The sequence below is a fragment of the Pleurodeles waltl genome, chromosome 9, assembly GCF_031143425.1.
Source record: "Pleurodeles waltl isolate 20211129_DDA chromosome 9, aPleWal1.hap1.20221129, whole genome shotgun sequence".
Taxonomy (NCBI): Eukaryota; Metazoa; Chordata; class Amphibia; order Caudata; family Salamandridae; genus Pleurodeles; species Pleurodeles waltl.
The window spans coordinates 332022589-332040019 of NC_090448.1; the positions used below are offsets into that span (position 1 = coordinate 332022589).

Genomic DNA, 17431 nt, shown 5'->3' on the forward strand with positions numbered 1-17431 from the left:
CCACAACCCTCCGTGCACATTCTCAGCCAGCAGATGAAAAATAAAACAATAATAAAATATCATTTTATTTTTCAGCTGCTGGCTCTGAGCCACTGGGGTGACACTCCTCTGCCATTGCAGAAGAGCCGCGTCTGGTGTGCACATGGATCTCTGTAGCATGTAAGCCTCTTAGTAATCCTACTACAATTGGACCTTGTTGCCTCCAAGATACAGTTAGTTATTTATTGCAGTCGCATTAACCTTCACTTATTTTAGTGAGAATGGAACTTGCAACCAGTAGGTTATACAGACTGCATGCAGTGGACACATAACCCCTGCACTTTTCGTGGTGGCATAGGAAGGTGCAAACTACAGTTAATTTAATAAAGTATCTACATCTGGTTCACTGATCTCCTTTGCCTTTGTGCTGGGCTCTAAATATGAACCTTCAGTTTATATCCCTGTGGAACAGGAGCAGTGACCAATCAGGCAATCTAAATCTCAATGGGACCTGTGAAGTGGGTTATACTGTACTATATGCACATGCAGCAGAGACTCAACTTCTAAGCTATGTAACTGGAGATCAGGGTTACACAGATGCATCTTGTACCCGTCTTGTTGATGTCTGTATTATATTAAACTCTTTTTATTTAAATACCAAGTAATCCCACTAACACAATTTTGTTTTAATGAGCTCACAGAGAGTAATGTGTTGGTATGTCACAAGGGGTTTACGCCGATTTACTACATTTTAAAGAGTGATTCACATGAATGCTTGTGGTATACAGATGACTCATTTGTGTAGCGCTTTGTAAAAGAGTAAAAATGTATTGCTCAAAAATGTAATACCATTACAATCACTATAAAACACAATGAATATACAGAAAAATATCTTAAAAGAGTAATTACGAACTCAGCGCCTTAAGCTTAAACTGAAAACCTGGACCTATTCAATGAGCATGTACCTCATTACAAGACACAGTACACAATACTGTCTAGTGCCAAAGCAGGCAACCTTGCACCATTGTCCAAGGGTTCCCGCATTGAGGGGATGATTGTTTTGTGCAGGAGGGGACATATTCCCGCACAAAACAATCACAAAAGGTGTTTCCTCTTCCTATCTGGGCTGCATTCTATAAAGATATTCCTCCCTGTTGCATCACTCTTACGCCACCCCTGAGGTGGCATAGGAATCTGACTCATTCTTTGGCTTGTAAATCTAGGAATACGTCAGATTCGTTCGCGTTCCATCAGTGTTGCATGGGAACACCCCAAAAAACATCCATGGAACGCCCCTTTCACGCAGAGTTATGCATGAAAGGGGGCCGTATTTACAGGGCCATGAACAGCCACGCAAGCTAACTTTGGTGGCCTTGTAAATATGGGCTGGCACAATGCGCCATCAGAGCATTAAAAAAATGACTCTCAGGTGGCGCAGCATGGCGCTATGGACTTCGTAAATGAGACCCTAAATGTTTCATTGTTTCCAATGGATAGGAACATAGCTACATTATTTTCCGTCCGGTCCTAAATTCTCTTACAGGTGAAGCATGATTTGCATAAAGGTGACATCGTTTTATGCCAGTGCCTTGCATTGGTGTTCAGGATCATCCAAGTTTGTTTCTTACAGCGCCAGAACACTCTTCATAGGATGTCCTTCCAATTCGTGATTTTAGGAGATTTTTAAAATGCACAGATGTATCAGATTTCAAATTCTACCATCGTAAAGTTCCATGAAGTCTAGTAACCAGAGCTTCACATAAGTTAAATCAGTATGTAGCTCTCTCCAAATTAAAATTTTATTCGAACATTCAGGAGCAGATGGAATATTGAAGCAACAGGTAAATATATTTGGCTGCTAAAATTCTCTACTCTTTTAATAACCCAAACTGAATGTGTACTTGGGCCTGTGGAGTGGCCAAGCAGAATTATATAAACCGGGATTGTACAACTTCAGCCTGTTTTAACAGTTTATCTAGGAAAATAGTTGTCCCGTAAGTCAAAGTTGACATATACTTTAATCTCAGTATTCCAAGGACCAGGTATAGAGAAGGACCAGGAAGGTTTTCAATCAGTTAAAAAAAAAACATAATTAGTGGTAAAGCCTTTGACTTCATAGAACCTAAGGTAGACATTTACCAACACTGCCCAAAATGTTGTGTTGGGATTTACTTTCCAAGGCAAAACCTAGTTTGCATTTGAAAGTTGACTAAAGTAATACAGAGTAGCACTATCTACTACCTTACATCAAGGGGCATTCCATGTGTGGTACATGTGCATTCTTGTGCAACCGCCAATGGACACAATTCCTAATTTACTAGGGTTGGTACAGTAGTATTGCTGTCAGACATATACGATTGTTTGAGACAGGCAATAGATTTCTCAAAACGTTTCAAACTTTACATGTGTGCTGCACAGGCAAAGTCAGAACAGTATTTATGTATAGTTTTTGTGCAGGAAGGCACCCCTTCCAGTACAAAACTTATGCCTGACAGAATGCACACAGCCTTGCACAGTGGTTCAAGGGTGTCTGCATTGGTGGATGGCTGCCAAAAGTGCACGATCTTCAAAGATAAGGCGTTTTTTATTTCCCATTGACGCAATGAAGCTCAAAAAGTTTGGTTGCTGCAGTGCAATGTCCTAAAATTACCTCTGTCCTCCTCCAAGTAGACCTCCAAATAACTTCTGGAGTTACCCACTCCAGGGTTAATTTATTTCAGCACCATCTGTTAACTTTTTTTGTTTTTTTGCTGGAAGATCATCATTTTAGTTTTGTTCATGTTAATTAACAGCTTATGCACAGCACAGTACTGACTCAACAAGACGATCTTATCTGAAAAGGGACCTGTTGATCCACTATATTTGTGGAACTATATTACATTTTCCAAAGTGCTGATTAAGTCAGCAATATGGAAACTAAACAACCCTGCTTAAATCATTGGTTTCTGAAAATACACACTCTTCAAATCTGAGGTTTCCTAAGTTTTCTCTCTACCTAGTTGTAGGATAATTCAGTAATGGGTCCAAGTGTCTTATAAAGACGACCAATAGAATTACACCATCTTGCGCCCATGACAATTTCTACATAACTATGAATGTGTGACATTTACAATATAATTCATCATCTGTTGCATAATCTGCAGATTTTAACAAACAAATCTTTCTAGCTCAAGCGGAGCAAAAGTTACTAAAAACTTGGGCACATTTTGTTGTGAAGTGGTTACCTTTCTGCTGCTTATTGTTGTATTTGGAAGTTAAGCAGGTGCTAAAAAAGCAAAAGCTGTGCTCTAGCAGTGTTAGAATGTGTAAAGATGACAAAATAATATGCCACATTACGCTGCATAGATTTCCTTTCCTTGTTTCATAATATAGTCAGCACTGGAACATCATTTGGTCCTCCCCTGCTACATAATTCCATTGGCCTGCTTAGAAAGTATACCCCAAACTACTAATGTATTGCACAATATATTTGAGTCAACAGAATCAAAGGCTACACTAAAGTCAATATAAAACAGAACCTTTAGTTGTTACATTGTGATGGGTATCAATGATAAAGTCATTACATTATTTTCCTTGCTGCATTTAGCTTGAACGGTTTGACAGTATGGTGCTAGGTGGCTGTGTTTGGCCCAATCTTTAAGGACATGACATAAATTCAAAGTAAAACAGTATCTCTCCACATCTAGCCATATTGACAGACCGTAATTTAGAGGAAACAAGTGTGGTCCCTTCTTATGGGTTGGGAACAAAATAGAGCCCCTCCTGTTCTGTGGTATTTGAGAGGATGCAAGACAGTCATCACAAGCACTACTAAGACGTGTGGCCTAGGAATCTAAGTTGTTACAAAAGAGAGATACTGGAATGCCTTTGGGGTCAGGAGCGCCATCATATTTAAAGCTATTCATCACTTTTCTCCCCTCATTAGAGTCAGTGTTCATTGTATCTTTTCCAATCAGATCAGGTCTCATACACTGATTTCCTTCGGCTAACACATATAAGATGCTTGTGAGTTTGTCCCTTTTGTCATAAGCCATACAGCTAATTTTCTCACTCTTATCCTTCTTGTTTAGATAATTGTTAAACAGGATAAAGAAGTATTGCCACTATTAGCGGCTTCGTTTGCTTTCTAGATCATCTTTTTAAAACTCACTTTATATTATCTGTAAATGACCATGCAGCATTGAAAACCATGTATTATCACCATTCTAAGTGATGTGATGCTAACTAAAATGTACATGAAAAACGTGGAAAGCTGAGCCTGCCACCCCGGGATCATAAACTGAAAACCAGTAGGTTGAGGAAATCTTCGAAGCATACACAGCAAACTTGTTACATCCATGAATGATTTTACTTGAAAAATGGGATCACAGCTTCATCCTACTGGAATGTATTAAGCCAAAATCACTCTAAGGCCTATATTTATACTTTTTTAGCACCGCATTTGCGTAATTTTTAGACGCAAAAGTGGCGCAGACTTAGAAAATACAATTGTATTTTGTAAGTCTGCGCCGCTTTTGTGTCAAAAAGCGGCGCAAATGCGGCGCTAAAAAAAAGTATAAATATGGGCCTAAGAGTACTGCCAGAACTGAGATTTCAGCACATGATGAGAACAGAGCAGAGGTACTTGGTGCGAGCTGTGTAGGTGAACCCGTCGTAATATATAGCTGTATTTCATGTGACTTGAGTATACATGATAATTATATTCAAGTTGTGCCCGCCTTGTTCTATGACATCAGGGTGCACTGCAAAGTAAGTGTGCACTGTTGGCACCTAAAACTGTTGCACAAAGAGATAATTTGGGTGGACGCTCCAACTGTCTGAATTTGGTGACCAGTGACCGAATCATGTGCTCGCAGCTCTGTAGATGTTTCAGGACTAGTGTATGGGACAAGAGGTAGGAAAGTTAATTCAACCACCCCTGGATTGCCATATGCATTGTGGTGCTTGTAGTTTAGTTTATACATAGTAAATGCAGGACTGCAGGCACCAGAATTCAAACACCGTTTGCTAGGACCCATTGCCAGGACACATGACAGCGAAGTACAGGTCTATGAAAAGTAGCATAATACAACAGAATGGGGGACTAGACCAACACCACAAGTGCACCCATCAAGACCAGGAAACTGCACAGTAAAACCCAGGTCCTATATTGTGGACACATTATCTGCCAGCCCTTTACATTTATCTTTAGGGACATATAAGAATATTTGCAATTTATGTTAACTCCTTGGGAAAAAACCTCTCTTTTAAGGATGCTGGCTAACAGCCCGATATCCCTAAAAGAGAACGTCGCTTCTAACCACCCTTGATATCTTTTTGGGTTGCAAAAAACATCCGTAATTGGGATTCTGCGGGCCCTCACATCTCTAGCTCTAGTGCCACTGTATCTGCTACATTAATGATGCTTTAACCCCGGCCCTTTGTGCAAGAAGAGCCAAAGTCAATTCGTGGTTGTCTGTAATAAGTGTCAATGAAGCTGTAGAATAAAGATAAGTCAGTTCAGAAAAAAACTATTGTAATATGAAAGTCTTAACAAAGTGTCTGACATTTGCTGCTTGGCTCCATTCAGGTTTTATAATTGCTTCTGATTGCTATAGTTGTAAAATTACAGAGATTGGAATCAAGCTCAGATTTTTTCAAAGAGAGTCTACCTCTAGATTTCCTATTAGTGGCTGCAGCCAAAAAGAAGAACGGCGGCACACTGCTCTATTTCCTCAGCTCCTCCAGAAAAATGACAACACCATAGAAAATGATCAAAAACAATAGAACTGGCTTTAATGTGTCAACACATGAAAGCACCAGCGTTCACAAATGCTATTTGCATGCTGCTTTTCACTGTACGGCCAGCCACATTGGCCTTGCTAAGACTGTGAAAAAAAACAGCAGATTACGTTCTTTAGAGAATGTCTACAGGAGATAAATAATTAAATGTGACCAACAGTATGATGATGAGTGTACTTTTCAGATTAAAAATAGCCTTTCACCCATTCCAATGGAAGCACTTTGCGGAGGCGAGGTCATACCACTGCTAACCAATAGCAGTAAGCGAGGGAGTAACACTCCTATCAAAGACGTTAAAGCCCAGTCTATTATATTTTAAATATTTGGTAATAATACATCTTGTAGACAACTGTGCTCTCAAGCAACAAGCGAAGAATAAGGCTTGATCACATTTGAAAATGTCACTGGTGCAGAGAGTGTCGCAGAACTTATCTCCATAGAAATACTACCCCATCTTTTCTAAGATCTTACTCTTGGTTATGACTCCCTTCGTTATCCTATTAAATCTAAAAGAGGATTTTGCATAAGTATTTGCTAATGGTGCTCAGTCCGCTTACTTTCTTCTACAGCGAGGCACTAGACAGAACTGCCCTTTATCTTCTCTCCACAGGGACTGGGCTTCAGTTAACTTGCCCCTTATATAAGTTCCTATTGGTTGTTGCATATGGTGTTGTGATAGGTTGTTGGAGGCTGGTCTTTCTATTGGTTTAGGGATTAGAGTTGAGCTTGTGATTGGTAGTAGGGCTGAGATTCTGATTAGTTCCTGGTTCTAGGGCTAGGCTTGTGATTGTGATTGGTAGTAGTAGTAGGGCTGAGATTCTGATTGGTTTCTGGTTTTAGGGTTGGGGTTGTGATTGGTTGTCAGGATTAGGGGTATGATTGGTGATTAGGGCAAAGTCTCCCATTGGTTGTTTGAATTAGGGTTACAAATCTGATTGGTTAGGATTAGGACTAGGTTTCTATTGGCCAGTAGGACTATTTAAGCCTAGGGCTCAGGGTGTCTCAGCTCGGGCGTTGTGGCTAAGGGCAGAGAGGACAAGGGCAGTTGCCTGTTTGGGCCAGTTCGGGACTGGTAGGACCTGGGGCTAGAATTGCGGCCCAATTGACCATTTATCAGAAAGGACTTTACATCCTACACATATATCAACATGCAAACACATTATCTGCAAAGACATCCAGCTCCTGCATCACAAACAGACCGCAGACAGATTGCAATGTCCCATCAGCCAACACGATACCCCTTATACAACACATATACACATATCCACCACAACTATAACAGTCAAACACCTTCACTCTCAGAGCAAACACTACTCTGTCCACTCCCACTAACACAACCTGCCATCAAGCACACAACGCAAAACCACACTATACATTACTTTCAGCCTTCCACATACACACTCCCTGTTCATACAAACCAACAACACTATCCTCTATTTGCTCCACACAGACCACTTTCATCATAACAATTCCCAAACCCAGCCTTCCAACACACCATCTACAAACACCCTTCCCATCTCTTCACCAATTACACATAACCATACAATCCTCACACTCCACCTCACACTCCACTCCATTACTTCTCCCAGTCATCACAACTAACAGAAACACCACTGACCCACATCCATCTCCTCTTATATACCTCATACATTCATCCCCAAAACACATCAACACCCCATGTAAGACTCTAATTCCACTCACCAGCACTAACTCACATACAAATCCCTCACCGAAAACAACTACTCCAATATCCCCTCTCACTATTCCGCAAAAACAATACAGACCACACACATCAGCACATCAAATCAACACAAACTTTCATTATACTTATCGTCACACCCACTCCCACCCTCATGACTACACAAAGAATACAAATCCAGTCCTACCTTTACCCCTACATTATCACTCTTCACAAACACACACCACAAGCACCCCAACCCAGCAACCTCCATTCACCGGCCTCTCCTCCATTGCACAATTTAGAGCTTTACATCATGACCCACATGCTCCTCCACCACCCCTAACACATACTCCATTCTCACTAAACAGCTGCAAACAAAATAAACAACATGCCACTCTTAACAACTTCTCATCCCCTTGTCTATTACATAATAAGGCTACCCTACAAAAAACAGTACACTTGTCATGTCTCTCTCAACTACTAAGGCCACCACCCACCCACACAGAGCCAACAAAATGCCTCCTCAACCTGCTGGAAGAGGAACACTATATTGAAAAACAAGACTATTGTGACCCTCACACAGTTATCACAACTAACAACACAACTGCTACAAGCTCAAATTATACTGTTTACCCTTCTCTTAGGCAAAACAACACCGCCACTAACACACCTTTTCCAAACTGCCAGCTCATAAATGCTCGGTCACTCTAAAAAAACAAGCACCACATCTACGACCTGCTCACAGACACACAACCTGACTTACTATTCATAACAGAACCATGGTTGGGAGATGACATGGCCTCAGTGTTGCACGAAGCCCTTCCTCCGGACTATCAAACCATCATACAAAACCATATAGGTAAGAGAGGAGGTGGACTAGCTATTATATTCAAAGAGGAAATAAATCTCAGTAAAACAGACAACATTTCCATACAAGGTTGTGAAGCCCTCCTCACCAGATGCCACCCTACTCCAACTTCCTCCTGTAACTTTCTCCTCCTTTATAGACCTCCACCTAACAACTCAATATTCCCTGACGCTTTTCTAGATACAGTCTCAAACCTTATTACATTATACTCAAACCTATGCATTCTTGGGGACCTAAACATTTGGTTTGACAAACCCAATATGCCCCATCCAAAAGCTATCACCCCTGGCTTAGTCGCATTGAACCTACATCAGATTGTACACAATCCCACACACATCGCTGGACACATCCTAGATGTCATGTTTGCGAAGCCTGAACTAGTTACCATTCATAGCATCACACCAATCAATTGGTCAGACCACCATTTGATAACTTTCCGACATAAAACTCCACAAATCCACCCCCCCCCCCCAAATACTTACATACAAACACCTATCGACCTTGGAGCAAACTCAGTTTTGATGACTTAGAGACACAACTAACAGCCAACACAGATCTAGATACAATTAATTCTATTCCAAAACTTTATGAGTGGCTACAGGAAGCTTTTGATATCCTAATACCACTCAGAAAAACGAAACACGACAAAAGAAAACCAACACCTTGGAGAAACAAAGAACTTAAAAAGATAAAGCAACAAATCAGAAAGTTGCAGCAGACCTGGCTCAAAACAAACAACAGTCAAGACAAACTGCAGCTACACAAACTTAAACAGAATATACAAATCATCAATCAAAAAAGCTAAAAAAGGTACTACTCAGACAGAATTCAAAATGCTAAATCTGCAACCAAAGAATTTTATAAAATTCTCAATTAATTTTGAAAACCTACATGCATGGAAAGAAGTCATCCCACTACTCAAGATTTCACAAACAAACTGGCAACTTATTACACAACCAAGGCATAAATATTGGACTCCTATTTAAAGCAGAAGAAAACCATCAGCACCAACTCCTTTCCTAAAATACCCTCTAAGAATAAACCAACCCAGCCTCTACAGTCCTTCAAACAAATATCCCAATGTGAATTTATGGATTTGGTCAAAGCAAGCAGACCTTCTGCTTGCCCTTTTGACCCTTGTCCACCACACATCTTCAAGAACATTCTTTTATCTACTTCTGCTCCCACACATGTAAGAATCATCAACAACTCTTTAACTACAGGAACTTTTTCTGTAGACCTGAAAAAGGCATACATATGACTGTAATTAAAGAAAACAAACCTAGACCCGCAAGATCCCAACAACTACAGACCAATCACAAATGGACCTTTCCTGGGCAAACGGATAGAAAGAGCAGCATTCACCCAGATGTCACAATTCATTGAAGACAATTCTATACTTTCAGACTTCCAAACTGGATTCCGCACAGGAAGAGGCACTGAATCAGCACTCATAGCAATCTGGGATGATCTTAAAAACACAGTCGACCACAATGGAGTTGCTGCACTACTTCTCTTGGACCTCTCGGCTGCCTTTGATATGGTTGACCATGACACCCTAATTCAAAGACTCCACAAAGCCTGCATAGAAGGGTCTGCTCTTGACTAGATGGCATCCTACCTTCAAAAAAGAACTAATATCATCTATTCATCCCCCCTTCTCATCCAAACCCTACCTCACAAAAGCAGGGGTCCCCCAAGGATCAATCATCTCACCTTTGCTTTTCAACATCTACATGATATCATTACCAGAACTGATCAATGATTTTCATCTTGCATGCTACAACTATGCAGATGACACACAAATACTACTTAAATTAGAATGCCCCAAAAACATTGAAAACTCAGAAATCTTCAGTTGCCTCAGAGCCGTTGATCAGTGGACGACTTGGAGCCATCTCAAACTAAATGCCTCCAAAACAGAAATACTCATATGTGGTGACTGGAAAAGTTATGACCCACTGTGTTCCTGGCCTGAGGATCTCGGACCACCTCCTCAATTATCCAAGGAAGTTAAAAACCTTGGAATCACCATGGACTCCAAGTTAACTATGATTGCCCAAGTGGACAAACTAGCACGAACAAGGTTCATCACCTTGAAGACTCTACAATGCATCTTACCCACCTCAGATTTCCACACAGGGTGCAAGCTACTATCTCGCTTGAGAAAACATCTCATTTGTACTATCCAAACTGGATTATGCCAATGGCCTCTACCATGGATCATCTCTATCTATTATGAAAAAACTACAACATATTCAGAACTCCACAGCCAGGCTACTATTACATGTAAAGCCACAAGCCCACATCTTCCCTGCCTTGAGAGCACTACACTGGTTACCCGTTGCCAGAAGATGCACCTTCAAGCTGCTTTGTATCACCCACAAAGCTATAAATGGAATAGGACCGATTTTTATCAGAAACAAAATAACCAAATACATTCAACAAAGAAACCTCCGCTCAAGATTGGCACCCAGCCTTAGGACACCACCATACAAGAAAAAGACTATAGATGGTACATCCTTCTCCGTTCAAGCAGCCAAACTATGGAATTCATTACCCCCAGCAATAAGAGCCATAGATAACTATCTTGTCTTCAGAGTTGGCTCTTTCCATCATAACCACCATATTCAAACAGCTATGGACTGCATATGCCTGTTTATAAATATTTTTTATCTGATTATGTGTATATTATAGTTATATATAATTCCTTAGAAAATATGTATCACTACTATTTCATAACAATAAACTACACACATACTCTTTAAACCTGTTTAACTAATGTATATTTATTCATGGTTTAAATATGTATATGTATGTACATATATGTCTGCATATGTGTGTGTATTCATGTGTGTATGTATGTGTGTGTGTGTGTGTGTGTGTATATATATATATATATATTTATATGTATATGTATATATATATGTGTGTGTGTGTGTACTGTATATGTTATTCTATGCTTAACATGTTCATAGGTCATTGCATAACTCCTAGATAATCCCTTCTCTCATTTTACATCATGCTTTGTCTACCCATCACCATATGTCATGTCTCTATCAATATATCCTCCATTCCCTCTCTGACTCATCCCAACTCCATTCTACTGCTTTCATCTCCTAAATACCCCTGCCTACGCTCTTTCCTCCACTTCCACATCTAACTCACCCAAACCTTACTTTACTACCGTGATCTCTCAAACAACCCTACTATATTCTCCCTCATTTATCTCCCCCTGCTACTATGATCTCCCTAACCCTTTCCACAGACTCTTCCCTCTTCCATCCCCCATTTACTCATCCCAAGCCTAAATCCTATTACCATAAACTCCCAATTAACACTTCTGGATTCTTCCCTTCTCCACCCCTCCATTACTCCAGTCAATCCAACTAACAAACTCACATATCCGCGGCTCAAATTAACGCACAATAATACTAAAACTGTACTCATATTCCCCTATACTAATCCATCACTAATTCCTTTTGGGTTCCGGAGTAGCATGCCACTCGCCGAAAAGTGCTTTGATGCCTCATCAGGGGTAGTAAGCGCTATATAAATACTATTACAATACAATACAATAAGAACCATTTTTGATTCAGCTTCAACCTTTAAAAAAAAATCACAGGATTTCTAATAAGAGATAGCTGTATAAAAATTGCTACCTATGCAGATGCCATTTTATTATTCATGTCATCTCCGGAAATTTCCCACCCTGCTTTTTTAAGTAACATATTATTTATTCACTCCAAATATAAAGTCAATGTAACCAAATCTGAGGTTTTGTCCCTTAATATGTATTGTGTAAAAGATCCCTTTTTTCATCCGATCTAGCCTGGAATTAATCAATGAATAAAGCATTAGGTACTTAGTACTGTGGCTCAATTAAGGACACTCTTACAGCAAATACTGTTAATTTACTGGAAAGAATAAGAGGCCATACTGAGAAATGGCCTCCTTTATATTTATCGTGGTGGGGCTCAACAGACACAATTAAAAGTATGTTTTTACCCATTACCAATTTTTCCTTGTGGAGATTCCTATAAAATTTACCAAACACCTTTTTATACAAATTTATAGTATTCTCTTCAAATTAAAAAGGCCCAGAATTTCCCTCTGTAGACTCTAACTTTCCAAACACAAACAAAATCCCTACCAGAAATGGTTTTAAACTGGGATGCCTGTTGGCCCACATATCAAATAAGACCTTTGCCCATGGAAATGTACTAATGGCACTTTATTGAGTAACAGGTCACAGGCACTTTAATCATATCTTAATAGTATATAAAATAAGATTCCACTTTTTAGATGCTATAGAGACAATATATAATAATCAGTGGCAGTTTATGAAAAAGATGGAGGGGGAGATCCTTCACATTATTGGCACTTTACGTTCTATTGTATCATAAGAAGCCCTAAGAGAGGAATTATGATTGGTGAGCACTTTTATAAGCATACTGGCTGCTATTTTACAATGGTACCTTTGACCATTAAATGCTAAAGAAAAGTCCTTAAGGAGTCTTATGGCCTCGGATTGTCTTGGTCCTACTATTGAAGCTACTATTGAAGCTGGATCTTTTTTAACTAATATTTTAACTGCACTTTCAGCACTTTGCATTGACTAGATTAGATATCCAGAATATGAGCTATGTTCATCCTAATAACTATGGAAAATTGGTCAATGGGAAGGACTATAGCGATACGAAGAGTGAAACTTTGTTTCCATTGTGTTATTCAATCATGTCAGGCAGCAGTCCCTCCGTGTATTTGAATTGAAATTTGGAACATAGAGTGTGAAGATCCATAATGCTATGTAGACTGACATGTTTACCATTGAAATTGTGACGGATGAATGGCAAAATGTAATTTGGAAGGAGAGAATATGCATCTTATATAGTAATGATACACAGACCATTGAACATGTTATATTTGCTTGTCCTGCCTTAAAAATTTATCAACAGAGATTCTTAAAACCACTTTTTAAAAATATAGTATTTCAATGTCAGGAGCTACAATGGAGATGATAAATTTCCCAGTTAATGAATTAATGTATAGTAAAAAAAAATACATTTGAGCTCCTTTTAAAAGTTGTGTTAATGGATGTAATGTTGTGTATTGAAGATCTCATTGTAAGATCCAAGGGCCTGATTACAAGTTTGGCGGGTGGGAACATCCGTCTGCCAAACTCTCAACAAGGGGGTTGCTGCAGCCTTGGCGACCCTCCCCACTGGCCCATCAAAACTTTTGCACTGGGCTGACTGGCGGAAACCAAGGTTTCCACCGGTCAGCCCAGTGGAAAGGTGCGGCAGCATTGCCGTCAGCTCATAGTAGAGCCGGCAGCAATGCTGCTGCATGCAGAGTGCACCGGCACCCTTGAAATGCATACTGTCTGCATAGCAGGCAGTGCAAAGGGTGCCAGTGCGCCCTGCATGTGGCAGCACTGCTGCCAGCTCTATTATGAGCATGGGCAGTGCATGGGCCCCCCGTGGCCCTGTGCACTTGTTCTCCACCATGGAACTGCCATGAAAAGGCTGGCGGAGAACAAGGTTGTAATCAGCAGGGCAGCGCTGAGTTCAGTGCCGCCCTGTCTAATTACAACCAGCACCGCTGTCAGCCCATCGGGATCTAGTATCCTGGCAGGGATGGCGGTGGGTCTGCCTGCCAACCTTGTAATGTGGCTGTCGGGCCACCACAACCACGCCGGTCTGAAATCTCTAATAAAAACCTTGAAAACTCCCAAGCACAACGGTAGTGTTAACTTCCCTGATCTCACGAGGTATCATAAGTCATTTATTATTAAAGAGATTCAAGGTTTCTCATTATATTCCTCCTCCACAACCAACAAGTTATGGTATTCTCTAGAACTCACATTGATTTTCCCATTTACACATACTTTTTATGTCTTCACCCACATTTTGGATGCCATCAACATTAATCCCTACCTGTACTTTTTTAAAACCCTATATGGTTTGCAACTTACCTACTTTATGTCAGTTCTATAAAATTCCTATCTGGTACAGCAAACACATTACAAAAAATGGACAGCCTTATTCTGGAAGGACTGGGCAACATAAGGGATTATGAACGGTTAGTTCATAATGATATCTTGGTTCCCTTCTCTGAACTTTCCCAAAACTTTTATATACCTGCAGCTCATCTTACCAGATTTACTTTGTTAAGGGCATGCTGAATTCAGCTTTGCATGATTTATTATCTTCGACTGTGGAATATTATCTAAACACAGATAAGTCTATACATAATACAGTGTATATCAAAGCCTTCACTATATATAAGCTGTTTGGTTTTTTGGGACCTACAAGATCTAAATTTATATTGAAAGCTTGTGCTAAACAGATGTGTGATGTACTTAGGGGCATATTTACAAGCCCCTAGCACCACCTTGCGCTGCCCTAGCATCATTTTTTTCCCACTAAGGTGACCTTAAGGAGGCCTTAGTCCAGTGCCATATTCACAAAGTGGCACAATGTTTGCATTGCGCCACTTTGTAATCCCTTGCCCCACATTATACCTGCACCAGGCATTATGTATGCAAGGGAGGTGTTCTGATGCAGCAAGGCCCGAAAAAATGGTGCAGTGAAATTTATAACATTTCACTGCACCATTTTTTCCATCATTTATATCAATGGTCCTCCCTGTGCTTTGCTGCACTAGCGTAAACATTTTTGACGCTAGTGTAGCAAAGTGCCACAATAGCGTCATAAATTTTGACACTATTGTCCTAACGAACACCATGGTGCGCCGCATTGAAAATAACCATGGTATCCTTAGGTGGGGCAGGGGCGATGCAAAAAAAGTGGTGCATCGGGACAAATGTCTCACTTTCTTGTTCATATCCCCTTTAGTCGTAGATATCCAGCACAAAAATTTACCATAATGGCATTTTTTTGCTTGTCCTGCTAGCTTGATATAACCCTTGTTTTCTTTTATAATAGGATGTACATCACCTCAGACAAATTATCCCACTTTGTCTTAGCCTGACAGCAGACTTACTAAAGAAGTGATAGTTTTGATAGTTCATTTATGCATGTGGTTTTTATTTGTCCCAAAGGTATTGATTTCTGGATGACAGTATGGTTCAAAGTTAATGTTATCACTGGAGTTTTCTCACCCCTTTTCTTGCAAAATATATTTTTAGTTGGTGTACATGTTATTTGGTCTTTGAATACATTGCTTGCAAAATTGGTTGATCTGCTAAGAGCTATTATATTACAGGTTATTACTTCTAATTTCAAAACAAAGGAAAATATTACTGTTTGGTGGAATTTAATGTGTCATAATCAGAGATTAGCTACATATAATTTTAATTCATTTTAATTTGTTATTAAGCATGATCACTTATGGTCACCTTAGAAAACTTTCTTCACTGTCTTTATTATTTGCTTTCTTTTTCATCTTCTTGTCTCTCTAATCCTCCTCTTCTTTTTTTCTCAATTAAACATTAAACAAAAAACCTACATGATTGTTCTATTTCCTCTTAAAAATAGATCTCTTTGTATTGTTTATTTTTTATAATTAGGCTTTTTATTCTTATTTTACAATGTTTGTGTATGGCAATTTTCTGTATTTTTGTTCTAATAAGGCTGTTAAACTTAAAAGAGGATTTTGAATGTCTCACTTTATTATCTTTCATCTCCATTAGTCCAGTAGAAATTGTCTCTGAAATCTAACCTGTTTGCAACAATTAAAATAATTAAGTCAGAAGCAGAAAACCCCAGACTACAGTGGAGAGAAGAAATGCAGCTGCTGATCTTGTACAAGTAGAATTGTCTGCCACATCAGTAGTCCACCATCAGCCTTCCTTTTGAGACTAGAGGGACTTTGCACCAAAGAAACTATGCCAGAATGAGTGCCCTCTTGGACAGGTGTAGCATCGTCTTGCAGCTGCTTTCTACATCAAATGACTCTGATACACTATAAGGCTCAATGATTTTAAATTTCTTAAATTACCACAACTAAGTAGAGATCTGACTCCTGGCATTAGGCCCACTTTCAACAACATCGACTGAATAAGAAACTTTGGACTGATGATGGACTCCAGACTTTTCCTTGTCCCCGACAACATCTATGCATTCCTCAGTAGAAACAGGTCACTTTTACCTTTGTCATGTCTCATCTAGAATGGTCAAATGAATTAAATCTAGGTACCTTTATCTTACTCCTAGACTTCAAAGAATCCAAAATGAGGCAGCAAGACAGATACTACAGTTTTGACACTTTTCATCAGCCCTCCAAACAAGGTCAGGCAAGGACCCATCTTTCTTTCAACAAATACTGCTAAAGATACTCACAGAACAAAGTCTTCCACTCCAGACAGGCAGGGGAATAGTCCCACACCTTGCAGGAAGTGTATTGAGTCAGATGGTGACGTGTCCCACTCACCACAGACAAAATACATCTGCCAACAAGGAGGGCATTTTTGCCACAGAACTGAGCAGGAGACCTACCTCAGAGCTGGAGCCGAACCACTTTCATGGATGGTAGGCAGAAGTCTCTCACTGTTCTTCGCTGCACTACACATATATGTTCATCTACAAGCTTGCAGCTACTTGATATAAATTGTCTCTAGCAATCACATACCACACCAACACACTCCCATAGGTCACACTGCATTCCCTCACCCTTTCAACCAAAACATCATAATATTAGAATATCCAAGAGATGGTAAAATGCTGCAGTTAACTTTCATTCACAGATACATTTTTATTGCATTCCCTTCAAATAACTATTGTAAAATCACTTACCACGGACGCCCGTCACTGAGAGACAGCAGCCGAAGGCCCACAACAAGGCGGCGAACTCCATGGCTCACTGGGCGGACTTACCTCCGGACTTCAAAGTTGTGTGCACTGAAGCTCTCATGTTATGAATGAGTATTTATCAACAACCAGCGCTGCGGATCGATGCGTCAAAAGTGCCACTCCAGCATTATCTCAGAGGGCTGTAAATACCTGAACAGGCTCCTTAATAATCTGATGGGCACTGGTCGTGTAATCAAGCGCTCCAAGTCAAAGTTCGCGCGCTGGTAGGTGCTCCCGGGAGGGTTCTAAAGGCGGCCACTGTCGCTGCAGCGCACATTGCATGTTGCTTTTCACAGACACAGATTG

The 17431-nt window shown here is 40.0% G+C and overlaps 1 protein-coding gene across 1 annotated transcript in view; it reads right to left on the reverse strand.

The window, feature by feature from the left end:
• Positions 1-17203, reverse strand: part of LOC138258619 (phospholipase B1, membrane-associated-like) — a 198627-nt gene extending 181424 nt beyond the window's left edge. Inside the window, exon 1 of the mRNA XM_069205964.1 lies at positions 17069-17203. Within this exon, the coding sequence (XP_069062065.1) occupies positions 17069-17129 (61 nt within the window). The 5' untranslated portion in view covers positions 17130-17203. The remainder of the gene's footprint in view (positions 1-17068) is intronic.
• Between the last annotated feature and the right edge of the window lie 228 nt (positions 17204-17431).